We start from the raw sequence: 13155 nt of genomic DNA, 5'->3' as shown, positions 1-13155 counted from the left end.
CATGATGTTAGCCTCATTACGTCTACGCCGTGTTACAGATTATCTGATGTTATTACCAGAAATGCCAGAACATCTAGACAATATATATCATTTTATTAGAACAGGAGAGAGGCCAGGTTGTGTTCGTGAAGCCATGGCACACCAGAAAGTTGAGACACAAGCTTTAATTTTGCGATAATTGTTTGATAAGGGAACAAGACCAGCCAGGCTTTTCGCAAGAAGAGATGGAGGGATTGTCAAAATGGAGTCAGAATATTGCAGATTGTAAACATGATAAACAGAATTGTATAGATGTCATGTCAAGAAAGATCCGTAAAGAAATAGTAGCAATACATGCCCGACGGGAGGCTGATAGGCCTCCTGAGTCAGACGATAAAGACACCTCAGAGGAGGATGAAGAACCAGAGAATGTTACAGTAACTCAAGACCGGTAGCGTATGTAGGTAGAGCGAAACCTCCTAAACAGTATCCTTTAAATAATCCTTTTGACAGACCCATTCGTCTAGAAAGCAAGAAACGATACCTTTCCCCGATACCAGAGCAATGTTCTCTTGAACATATATTCCAAGTTACTGATAAAATCCTGAAAGAAAGAGTAGGTTATCATGAACTCACTACCTTACGTGATCAGGAACTAGCCCGGTCAGCAGTCCAATGGGCCGGGGATGACAGTATATATAACGATGATCTAGTAGTGCAAACGTTTTTAAGTCTTACTCCAGAAGAACAGCGACTAGCTGGTATATACATGACCCAACATCTCATTACTCAGTATGAAAACCATCAGTGTGATCCAGGTCCGCTGTATAATCTATTGCAAGACTTACTCCTGAGAAGATGGAGAGGCCTAGGTACCGATTTGATTGATATCATTCTAGAACAACGTCACAAATATAGTACGTTCCTGACTCCACGTTTTGTTTCAGTTCCACCCCCAGTCAGACAGCCATATCACCTAGACAGACAGAACCCTTTACGAGAAGTACATCCAATCCGGAAGCCAGATGATACGCTTGAACGTGTATTTGTATACACCCCTTTGACTAAAATGGAATTATTGGAAATGAAGAAAATTGTACCTTGTCACGATAAAGACCCTGCAGGGTTCCACCGTGAATTGAAAGATATGTTACTTATGGGCGATTACACATATTCAGACATTCTTAAAATGTTAAAGGTATTATTGCCAGCAGGGATTTACGAAAAACTGAAAGAGAAGGATTGGGAGGTGGGAGATAAAAAGATTAATTGGACCGAATTAGAGGATGAAGAAAAAGGACGTACCCCAGGTTTGGGTCTTGGGGACAAAACTAAAGCATTGCCAGGATTGTTAGTACAAGTTTTGCCTAGATTATTGACAGTTAAAAAGGAAGATTGGGATGCAATCTCAGCCTGCAAACAGAAACCAGACGAAGACACTAGTGATTTTTATTCTAGATTCGAGAAATGTTTTATTATTAATAGTGGCCTGAAAACAAGTAGCGAGTCATTCCCACATCTTTACGTAACCAAATTAGTTGAGAATTCCTTACCCCAGGTTAAGAACAGAGTATTGAAAGTCGAAAGTATATGGCAAGCAAATACGCCTTCCCAAATGTTACAGTACCACCAGAATAGAATCAGAAAGGAACACGATCATGAACAGAGACGCATGAAAGACACTAAAATGAAAGTATTAGTTGCCCAGTCTGTTCCAGCAGATGGTCAGAGGAGGGGTAACACGCAGAACACACAGACTAGTCGTCCTACAGGTCCGGTTAAAGGAAATTGCAATTATTGCAAACAGCCAGGTCATTTTATTAGTGATTGTGCCGTTCTGAAACAGAATATTGCTACAGGCAAAACGAAAGAAAGACCACGTCAGCCTAGGCCAGAATATGTTCAACAGAATATTCAACAGAATCCGCAACCTGTTCCACAACATGTTCAGCAACAGACCGTAGCGGTACCACAGCCCCAGCCCATTGCCGCAACACAACACGTTACACAGCAGATGTACCAGTATGCACAGTCAGAGTATCCAGATTACCAACAGTATTCATGAAACAGCCTAGAGAGGGAAGTGGGTTTGCCTCTCATCGAGATTCCTGTAGATCAAGACGGTCCTTATGTACATAGTCAAGTATTAGGAAAAGACAGAAAATGTTTGATTGACACAGGGGCAAGCAGAACTACCATTAGTCATGACGAGGTTCCAGGGGCACCCCTCTCAGGCTCACAGAATGTTTCCCTTGGATTTTCAGGAAAGCCTATTGTTAATGAAGTATCGAAACCAGTTCCCCTTGCAGTTGGTCCATTGTCCCGTACTACGGATTTATTGCTTACGAAGTCACGTCCAGAAAACTTGCTAGGTATTAAAACACTGAAAGCTCTAGGAGCTGTAATATGTTGTTCTCCGGAAGGAGTGAGATTGTTTTTACGTGACTTCAAGGGTCACTATGTGTTGAGAGATTTTGATCCCCGATTACAGAATGTACCACAGCATTTATGGGCACAAGGTCCGACTGATGTAGGATGTATGCATATCACACCATATCGTGTTACACTCAAGCAAGGTGTTGTTCTGCCCAGAATCCGACAATACAAATTGCCACCTGAGGCTGTAGCAGCCTTATTGAAAATCATTGACGAGCTTATTGCTCAAGGAGTAGTTGTAGAAACTGACTCCAATATTTGTAATTCTCCAATCATTCCGATTCTCAAACGTACTGATCCAAATGCACCTCCTGTATATCGTCTAGTGATTGACCTTAGAGAGCTTAACAAATGTATCATACCTCAGTTTCCGGTGGTCCCAGATATTTCCTCCCTATTGACTGCTATTGATTCCGAAGCGGCGTTCTTTACTGTAATCGATCTTAAGAATGCCTTCTTTAGTGTTCCCATTGATCCAGAAAGCCAGTACCTTTTCGGATTCAGTTTAAATGGCCGAAGCTTTAAATTTGCACGTGCACCTCAAGGGTTCACGGAGAGTCCGAGTATCTATAGCCAAGCATTGAAAAGACAACTTGACAGTATCCACATGCCTGCTAACACTGCCCTACTTCAGTATGTCGATCTATTGATCACCGCTCGAAGTGAACAAGAATGTGAACAAGCATCTCTGACAGTCCTGTATTTTCTGGCTGACAAGGGACACAAAGTGTCCCCTTCGAAGCTGCAATTCTGTGTTCAGCAAGTTGTGTACCTTGGTCACTTGCTGTCCAAGAGGGGGAGACAGCTAACACCTGACCGCATTCAGTTAATTGTACATATGCCACAACCCAAGACACAAAAAGAAGTAGGGGCCTTTATAGGCCTCACTTCTTACTGTAGACAATGGATCCCTCAGTACGCATATCTAGCCAAGCCCCTTATACAGTTGACAACCCAGGAGGCAGCGACATCGACTGTCCTCCCTTGGACTCAGGAACATACACAAGCTTTTGACGACTTGAAGAAAGCCCTATGTCAAGCACCTGTTTTAGCAACACCATGTTACAGCAAGCCTTTTACACTTTTTGTCACAGAACGCGAAGGTACTGCATTGTCAGTACTCACCCAAGATCAAGCAGGTTCACACAAACCATGTGCTTATTTTTCTAGTACATTAGACCCAGTAGCCCAGGCTCTGCCTGCGTGCTTGAAATCAGTTGCAGCAACAGCTCTAGCAATTAGACAAAGTGATTCCATAGTATTAGGACACCAACTGACAGTACAGGTTCCACATTCCGTGGAAGTTCTTTTAAACCGAACACAGACTCAGCACTTGACTATAGCACGACTGACAGGTTATGAATTGACGTTATTCCAGCCACACATAGAAATCAGACGCTGCAACACACTGAATCCTGCTACACTTTTACCGTTAAATACAACAGACCCTATGGCACATGACTGTGTGGAAGTCATTAACACTATGACGAAGCCCAGACAAGACTTGACAGATATCGCATTACCAGATCCAGACCTGACACTTTACGTGGATGGTTCATGTATGAGAACAAGTACAGGAGAGTTGGTGGCCACGTATGCAGTGACCACTGAAACTGAAGTCATAGAAACACATCGTATTGACACCCTGTCTGCCCAAGCAGCAGAGCTCATCGCTCTGACCCAAGCCTGTATTCGAGCCAAGAACCTGAAAGTTAACATATACACAGATTCCCGTTATGCATTCGGAGTTGTACACGACTTCGGAGTCCTTTGGCAAGAGAGAGGTTTTTTAACTTCCCACGGTGCCAAGATACAGCACGGTCTCCTCATTCAAGCTCTGTTAGAAGCAATACATTTGCCTACAGCCATAGCCATCATGAAGTGTAAAGCACATACGAAAGTCACAGATACCATTTCCCAGGGTAACGACCTGGCAGATCGAACAGCCAAACATACAGCACAGACTCATACTCATACGACTGATATGACAAAGACAGTAGTTCCGACACATTGTATGACAGTTAGGGATCCTGCACTAGATGTAATTGACATAAAGACACATGCTACCCCAGACGAAATCAAGAAATGGACAGAACTAGGAGGGATCCAGACAGAACAGGTATGGATGACGAAGGGAAAAGCCACATGGTTTCTCCCCGACTCTATGGTTCAAGTTATCATTAACACAGCACATAGTCCTGCACATTTAGGAGAAAAAGCTATGTTAGACAGTATTCAAAACCTTTGGTTCAATAAGCATTTACGAGCAGCAGCAAAACAGAAAGTGCGTACTTGCATGATCTGTTGTCAGTTCAACCCAGGTAAAGGCATTCCAGTAGAGCAAGGTGGATTTCATCTTCCTGATCACCCCTTTGAAGTCCTTCAGATGGATTATATCCAGATGGACCGTTGTCGAGGATTCAAGTATGTCCTCGTAGTTGTATGTGCACTTTCCCGATGGACAGAAGCATATCCAGTCCCAGATTACACTGCCGTGACCACTGCCAAGCAGTTGGTTCGCGAATTTTTCCCGAGGTTTGGTTTGCCTCGTGTCGTGTATTCAGATAACGGACAGCCATTCTCGTCCGAGCTCATGAAGCAGGTTTCCCTTTTGTTAGGGTACCAATGGAAGTTCCACTGTGTTCGGCATCCCGAAGCAGCTGGATTAGTAGAGAGACACAATCAGACTCTGAAAACACGTCTTGCCAAGGTCTGTGCAGAAAAAGGAGTAGACTGGATAGTAGCCCTTCCAGTTGCTCTCTTCTATATGCGAATGGTAGCCCATTCTAGGACAGGGCTATCCCCGTATGAGGTGGTTTTTGGCCGGCCACCGAATATGTGGGGGACGCCTCTGCCCCGTAAATTAACCGATGTTGACAGTAACATGCTGACAGATTACCTTGCTTCCTTGATGTCTGCACTACAATCGTGTCGTTCACAGGTCGCAGCAGCCTTTCCAGACAACACCGAGGTGAAGCCACACAAGATCGTCCCTGGTGACTACGTGTACGTCCGTAATTTTGACCGGTCCAGCCCTCTAGAGCCCCGTTGGATGGAACCCAAGAAGGTTTTGCTGACTACAAGGACTGCTGTGAAACTCGAGGGCAGAAAAAATTGGCTCCACTCGAGCCACGTCAAGAAATGTTATGGACTTCCGCTAAAAACTGTTTCCCAGGACTGCCGCATTCCAATCATTGATACTAAACTCCCCCTGGTAGAGAAAACTCCGTCCCAGGAGTACAAATTAAAGTTGAGGTCTAGTAAGTCAGACAGTTTAATTGTTTAAGTCCCCCCCTGGGTGAAGCGGTTAGACAGGTTCCTGACATGTACAAGCTAGACCCACATAGTGAGAGAGATAGACAGGAGATCAAGAAACAGAAATATTGCAAGAATCTCCGAAGTAGATGTATTGTTACTTTACTTGTCATGTTTTTTCTGAGTCTTACGATTATATGCCTAAGCTATATGCTACATGTATATTTCCCTATACAAGCACATTCTTCTTACAATGACACTGCAGACCACACCTTTAGTGATCTGCCCCCGCACAAACTTTCTTACAGACTTGCACTGCGTAACAATTCTTTCATCCGTATGTTACATCATTCTCATCAGACCAGCAATGCTACTAATTGCTGGGTATGTGGCCGACTCCCTCCCTATCAGAAAATGATGGGAGCCTTGCCTCTTTTTCCTTACCCGTTTACACATAATGGTTCATGTGGTGCATGGTTTACATTAATGTCCTCGTTAGATAGTAAGTCCAAAGTTTCCCAGGGTAGTTGGATATGGGGAGACCTGAATACAGTTATGAATAAAGCATGTTTCCCTGACAAGGAGGGTCTTCCCCAAATGACAGGTACCGATCTAGAAAACGAAGTGTATGGATTAGGTAATTTTACACAGCCTCATGATTTTGAATGTCCAGTCAGAAACTAGTTCGAACTTACCCTCAATATCAGTTTTGCCAGTGAAAGGTGACCTATGTGTTAGAAAGAATGGTTCAGTACATCTAGGACACAGCGATTGTAATACAGTTATTGAATTCAGTGATAAAGGCAAGTCTACATTCAAAGCTTCCCGACATTCCTATTTCATTTGTGGCCATACAGCTTATATACGTTTACCTCCAGACTGGGATGGTACTTGTTACATTGCATTCCTATTGCCACCTGTTTTTCTAGCCCCACCTGATTACCATAGAAATTCTCATCTCATTCATGTTAGACCCAAGAGAGAACTCCCGATTGTCGATTACACTGAAACAACATGGGAACAATACACAGATTTCAATAAAGGATTCTTTCCTTATTTAGGAACTGTCTCAAACAGTAAACTGATACGTAAATTGACCAGAACCCTTGAAGCTGTAGTAAATGAAACTACTTTTGCCCTAGGTAACTTAACAGAAGAGCAGTCTGCTATGAGACTTGTCGTTCTTCAAAATCGTCTCGTCCTTGACGTCATCCTGGCAGATGGGGGCGGGGCTTGTAGAGTCATCGGATCCAGTTGTTGTGTTTTCATTCCAAATAACGCACCGTCAGTATACAGAGCCATAACTCAGCTCCACAAGATTGCAAGTCAGATACACCAAAATCCAGGCACCTGGACCTGGTCCGGTTGGCTCTGGAGCGTGTTATCAGCCTGGGGATGGAAAGTCCTATCCTTCCTTGGAATAGCCCTACTCATAGTATTCAGTTGTTGCCTATGTCTACAATGTGGGCCAGCGATTTGCGGCTTGTGCGCCACATCATGTATTCCCCGTCCAAGTCCACGTTCTCGTGCCCGAATGAAAAAAGATGAGCAAATGATGTTATATGAACAGATAGATGGACTCATGAAGATTGATATATCCTGAAGGGAACGTAGGGGACAAGAAGGGAATGAGGTAATTGAAATTTTTATGGTCAAGTATGTCCCCTAACGTGTACCCCAACGTCTCCATTTACGTGCTTAAAGTACATGTAATTTCCCTCCATGATCGAATATGAAGACGCAAATACATTTGCGTCCAACGTTAACATGTCCTCCTTCAGATCCACCATGAATGGATCAATAATTCAGTTCCTAACCATACCATGCCAACGTCTTTACATGGTACACTTTTACGTTTTTCCTGGCTCTGCCGAGCTAGGCCCTGATTTCTGTCTCCGAGCCCTTTCTGCCTCCTGCCTCTGGAGGCTGCAGCATGGACACGTATCCCTGACCTCTGCCTTACTTCCTGCCAAGCGAAGCGGTGCCTGGCTCAACCTGGCCTGCCTGCCAAAACCGTATTTTGCCTTCAAGTTATCTGTTCAGCCTCCTCGAAAATACATTCCTGTCTAGTGATTTAGGTAAACAGCTCCCCGTCTGCAGAGCAAAGAGCAAGTCTTCCTGTCTCCATGCAAGTAATTTACAGTTCCCGTTGCCATAGTAGGCCCATGGCCCTGCACGTAGACACGTAGACACATATGCACGCACTAGCATTCAGTATAGTATAGCCTCTGCCCGAGAGACCTTTTACTCCAGATAATACATCCTCCAAATATAAGATACCAGATATGTTATAGGTCCAGGTCGTTCTGACATCCCAGACTTCTGTCTCCTTTACTAGTGTTAAAGTTCTCCCCAGTTACACGTCTATGTCACGTCATGCTAGCTGCGCGCGCATCCGCACTTTCTGCTGATTCTGCAACTTTCTCTATGCACCCACCTACATGTGACGATTCTTGTGACGTTTCTCTGACATGTACAGTGCACGCCTCCGTGTACGCCTATTACACGCCTTCTTTCACGCCTCTTCTTACGCACATGTGTTCTTATCTCGCTCTTTTTCACCTGTTACGCCTACTGTATTGGATTCAATTATGTTACTTTACTATATATAATGTGTAATGTTAATAAAACGTTGACTGTCCCTTCCCGAACCCTAGTGGTGACGGAACATGATCTCCAACCTCGAGGTTCCTTTTTCATTAAACCCCGTATGACTCAGATACCACGGACTCTGCCTCTCATTTGAATGAGCTGTCTTGTAATGATAATTATACGGAAAAACTGACTAGGTAAATTTATTTACCACAGTACTAATATAGTGTCATTAAGATACATGGGATAGCTTTGAATCCGCATCTGGTGGCGCAGAAAAAAAGGAACGGATGTCAGTGTACATAGTTGGCGCCTGTAGGCAACTCTCCATGTCACTTCCGTAGTGGATCAATTTTGCCCCCGAGTAGCACAACCCTACCTACCAGCACGCAGGGATAGTAGTTAAGATACTCTGGATCCAGTCTGAAGCCTGGGGAATATTCAAAAGTTGAGGAATAAGCGGTTAAAAGTATTCATCAGAAAATTAGATCTAAGATTTTACCTTTGTTGTGTGATGGATGCTTTAAGTGTTGCTTCAGATTATGTCACCAATTGAATGTTCTAATTCACTGAAATCTTTGCAGTTATAGATGACAATCTGTATCATTTGAAATAGTACTTGGTATATTATATTTGGATATGTAGTATATGATCTGGTACCTGATCTGGGAGCATGCTCACAGTCTACCAACTAAGCAAGTATACTCACTCAAATTCACCATCAAACTCTTGAGCATATCAAGTAGAGCCATTTTAGATGGAGGCGCAGCCTATAAGAAATACAACTGACAACTAACTCAATCCCTAGGGTCGTCTAAGTGCAAGATCCACCAGAACTCCAGCAAAAGCTTTGGTTTGAGCCTGCAACTAAAAACTGTGGAAGACTGATCCAATTATTTCTGCTAGGGGTTATGCTTCAATTAAAGGTGGTCTAAAACAAGCTTGAATTGATCTCAGTCACTGGTTTGAGGCCACATAGCAATCCATCGTTTTTCACCCACCATGCCACCTCAGTTTGAACACAGCCATATGCAAATCAGTCTTGTTGCTGTTCCTCATGGGTACAGTCCAGCCCAAACCTCCAGGCTAAGTCCTTCATGAACCACAACACAAGCAACCCAGGACCGGTTTCTGGTTTCGCCCTTGTTATGGGCTCTTCAGCTGGGTATAGCTTGGTTTCGGTGGCACATTGAGCCCAGACCCACATATGGGCATACCTTCAATTAAGGGACTAACTAAGTGTACACAATATCTAGCCCATTCAGCAGTTATGTTTAACAAGAGGAAACAACTTTATTTGAATCAATCTTTCATCTCAGATCAGAGCTTGCTTATCATGATGATGAAAGTAAGCTAACTCAAATACAAAAAAATGGAGTAAATTAATTATACAGCATGCTACTAAAACAAAATTACAGTCTCATTTACTGCTACTCACTTTAAGACAAAGCTAAATTAATACGTTCAAGAACTTACTTCAGAAATAACTGGGATTTGGCTTCCATAAGCTCCACACCATCTCCTTCTTCCGGCTGAAGAGGCAGTCCAGCGAGAAGAGACACAACTGCTTCCATACTTGCTTGGTCTAAATCTCTGCAACAAAGCAAATTATGACGAAAGATATCACCCGAGATAAGTGGAAAAGAAACAAAAAGTGATAGCAGATGGGGCCTACTTGACCAATCTAATTACCCCAGCATTTACAATTCTATTCCTTTCCAGTCTCTATTCATGGACATTATGGTCCAATCACTTGTTCACTAATTATTTCTTACTACGAAATCGATTCCTACCTCGACCAATGAATTTCACAAATGTTGGACACAAAAAAAGCAATCACTTTAATGAAAAGAAAAAAAACAATTAAGTAAGCCTCTTAGTGAGCCCTTGAACTACCATGAAATAATCAAAGATTTCACACACCAAGAGCTACCGATAAAAAAGACCAACCTGTAAAAATGGAGTTCAAAATCATAGGGAAAAATGAAATTAGGGTTACAAATAATGGGGATCTTGTTAATAAATTCAGAGAACTTCAGATGAACAGATAGCTGGAAGAATCTCCATTCATTACTGGAGGCTCAAACTCGCTAGGCTTTCCACCTTTGAAGTTGAAAACTGTATAAGTAAAACATCCACTTGAACCCAGTGGACCTTGCTAATTCAGGCCACTCTGTTTTCCAACACTCTCTCTTATGGCCATCCTGTAACTCCTTAGTAACATCTATGTAAAAAGTAAAGGCTCTCATTGCATCCAAGCGATAAAGTCTCCCCTCCTCAAATGTGGTAGAGAAACAAATCCGGGTAGCATAGTAGACTGCTGATAAAGAAGGTTGAACAGCTTTCTGTCGAAAATATACTAGAGTCAGCAGCACTAATTTCTCAAAGAATGTTGTATGCAGCAGCCGTACTAACACGGCCAGCAGCTCACTGATAGTGTGTGAAAGCAATGAAAAAGAGTCTCAATGGTCAGTAACCTTAAAGAACAGCTGGGAACAGGCTCAAATGGCATGTACATTAATAAAATAGGACCAAGTTAAGGTCCCACTGTAGCACGATAAAGGGTCCACATAAAGGGTAAACATGTACGTGAGCCCTTTAAAAACCATGACAATTGGTGACCTAAACCAGGGTGGTCAGGCAAACCTACAACGGCCAAAAGGGGAGACAAATAACCTTAAACTGTGCTAACAGCAAAGTCTTACTGAGCCAGTGACAACACAAACATTTCGCAAATTCTTTTTTTAAAGCATTTTCTGACAGATGTAAAGACTCAACACTTGCATATCCCCACATCTTCTATTGTTTAGAGCACTTCTCAAAATTCCACCCACAATGAAATAGGATCCCCAAGTAAGAGAAAGAAGGTGTTTGCGGTAAGGTGGTGTTCTTAATTTGAATATTACAACATTTCTTTCTTTTACCAGCTTTCATAACAATGGTGTTTTGCAAATGCTACTTACCAGTATGCATCTGTTCTTGGCATGTAGGGCTGCTGACATTCATATCTGTGCATAGATCGCCACCTAGTGTTGGGTCCGGATGATTGCACATTGTTGTCCTGGAAGAGTCTTCGAAGTATCACGAGATAGGTGGCTCCTCCCCTGGACTACAGTGCGCATGGGCATCGCCTCCATCCCCAGATTGTTTTTAGCCATTGGCAGAGATGGAGTGAAGAATGTGAGTGATGACCATGCTATGAGCATATGTATGTAAATGAATGAATTCTGCAGCTGCTACAGGCGCCGGGGAGGAGGGTGGGCGATATGAATGTCAGCAGCCCTACATGCCAAGAACAGATGCATACTGGTAAGTAGCATTTGCAGTTCGAGGCATGTGGGCTGCTGAATTCATATCTGTGCATAGAATACATAGCAGTCCCTCCATTATCTGCGGCCGCCCGTGCCAGCTGCAGCAGTCTGAAAAAGCGTTTTTAGAACAGCCTGACCAACAGCTGCCTGTTGTTTGGAATGTACGTCTACACAGTAGTGTTTAGTGAAAGTATGTGTGGTAGACCATGTGGCTGCTCTACAGATATCTTCTAAGGGAATGTTACCTAGGAAAGCCATAGAGGCCCCCAACTTCCTGGTGGAGTGGGCCCTCGGCGGGACAGTGAGAGTGCGCTTAGCTTTAGCGTAACAGATCTGAATGCACTTCACTATCCACCTAGCAATCCCTGCTTTAGAGATAGCGTTTCCCTTGTGGTGAGTGGCAAAAGCAACAAAAAGCTGCTTGGTTTTGCGAAAATCTTTTGTCCTGTCTACATAATACATCAAGGCCCTTTTAACATCAAGGGTGTGGAGCATGCGCTCCGCCAGCGTATCCGGGTTTTGGAAAAACACCGGCAATTCAATTGTTTGGTTTAAGTGGAATTGGGATACCACTTTGGGTAAGAATTTAGGGTTAGTGCGGAGCACCACCCTGTTAGCATGTACCTGGAAAAAGGGTTCTTGGATGGTGAGCGCCTGCAGCTCGCTAACCCTCCGTAGCGAAGTAATCGCTACTAAGAACGCAACCTTCCAAGTCAGAAACTGAAGCTCACAAGAGTGCAGTGGCTCAAAGGGAGGACCCATCAGTCTCGTAAGAACCACATTGAGGTTCCATTCTGGAGCTGGTGGGGTCCTTGGTGGAATGACCCTTTTGAGTCCTTCCAGAAAGGCCTTGATAGCAGGGACCCTGAAGAGTGACAGGTGTTGTCTATTCTGGAGGTACGCTGCCATAGCAGACAGGTGAATGCGGATGGAAGAGTATGCCAGATTGCATTGATACAGGTGAAAAAGATAGCAAATGATGTTTTGAATGGAAGCATCTAGCGGGTCAATATTGTGGTTAGCACAGTAGATGACAAACCTCTTCCATTTAGCCGCATAACAAGCTCTGGTAGTGGGCTTCCTTGCCTCCCGAATGATGTTCATGCAATCGGGAGGAAGATTGAGGTAGCCAAACTCTAGGACTTCAGGAGCCAGATCGCCAGGTTGAGCTGTTGCGGATCTGGGTGCTGAATGTCGCCATGGCTCTGCGTCAGAAGGCTGGGAGTGAGATGAAGCCTTTGATGCGGTACCACGGACAGTTCGAGAAACGTGGCGTACCATGGTTGGCGAGCCCACGTTGGAGCAACCAGGATGAGAGTCATCGAGTGCTGCCTGAGCTTGCGTGCCACCAGCGGTATCAGAGGTGCTGGGGGAAAAGCGTACGCAAATCTGCCTGACCAGTTCATCCACATCGCATTGCCCTGTGATTGGGGGTGTGGGAATCTGGCGGCGAAGCTTTGGCATTTTGCGTTCTCCTTTGTGGCGAACAGGTCTATCTCTGGATGACCCCACCTTTGGAAGTACGGTTGGAGTACTGATGGATGCATCTCCCACTCGTGCATCTGATGGCTGTGTCTGCTGA

At 44.0% G+C, this 13155-nt stretch overlaps 1 protein-coding gene across 6 annotated transcripts in view; it reads right to left on the bottom strand.

Moving 5' to 3' along the window:
* Positions 1–13155, bottom strand: part of NF1 (neurofibromin 1) — a 2008692-nt gene that overhangs the window by 1008135 nt on the left and 987402 nt on the right. For all 6 annotated transcript variants that reach the window (XM_086954827.1, XM_086954826.1, XM_086954830.1 and 3 more), the window contains exon 24: positions 9739–9855. In XM_086954827.1, the coding sequence (XP_086810953.1) occupies positions 9739–9855 (117 nt within the window). The remainder of the gene's footprint in view (positions 1–9738; positions 9856–13155) is intronic.

This window comes from Lissotriton vulgaris, chromosome 2_1, assembly GCF_964263255.1.
Source record: "Lissotriton vulgaris chromosome 2_1, aLisVul1.2, whole genome shotgun sequence".
In the NCBI taxonomy this organism is placed as follows: Eukaryota; Metazoa; Chordata; class Amphibia; order Caudata; family Salamandridae; genus Lissotriton; species Lissotriton vulgaris.
The sequence above is the reverse complement of the archived record's forward strand: the minus strand, read 5'-3'. Positions and strand labels throughout refer to the sequence as shown.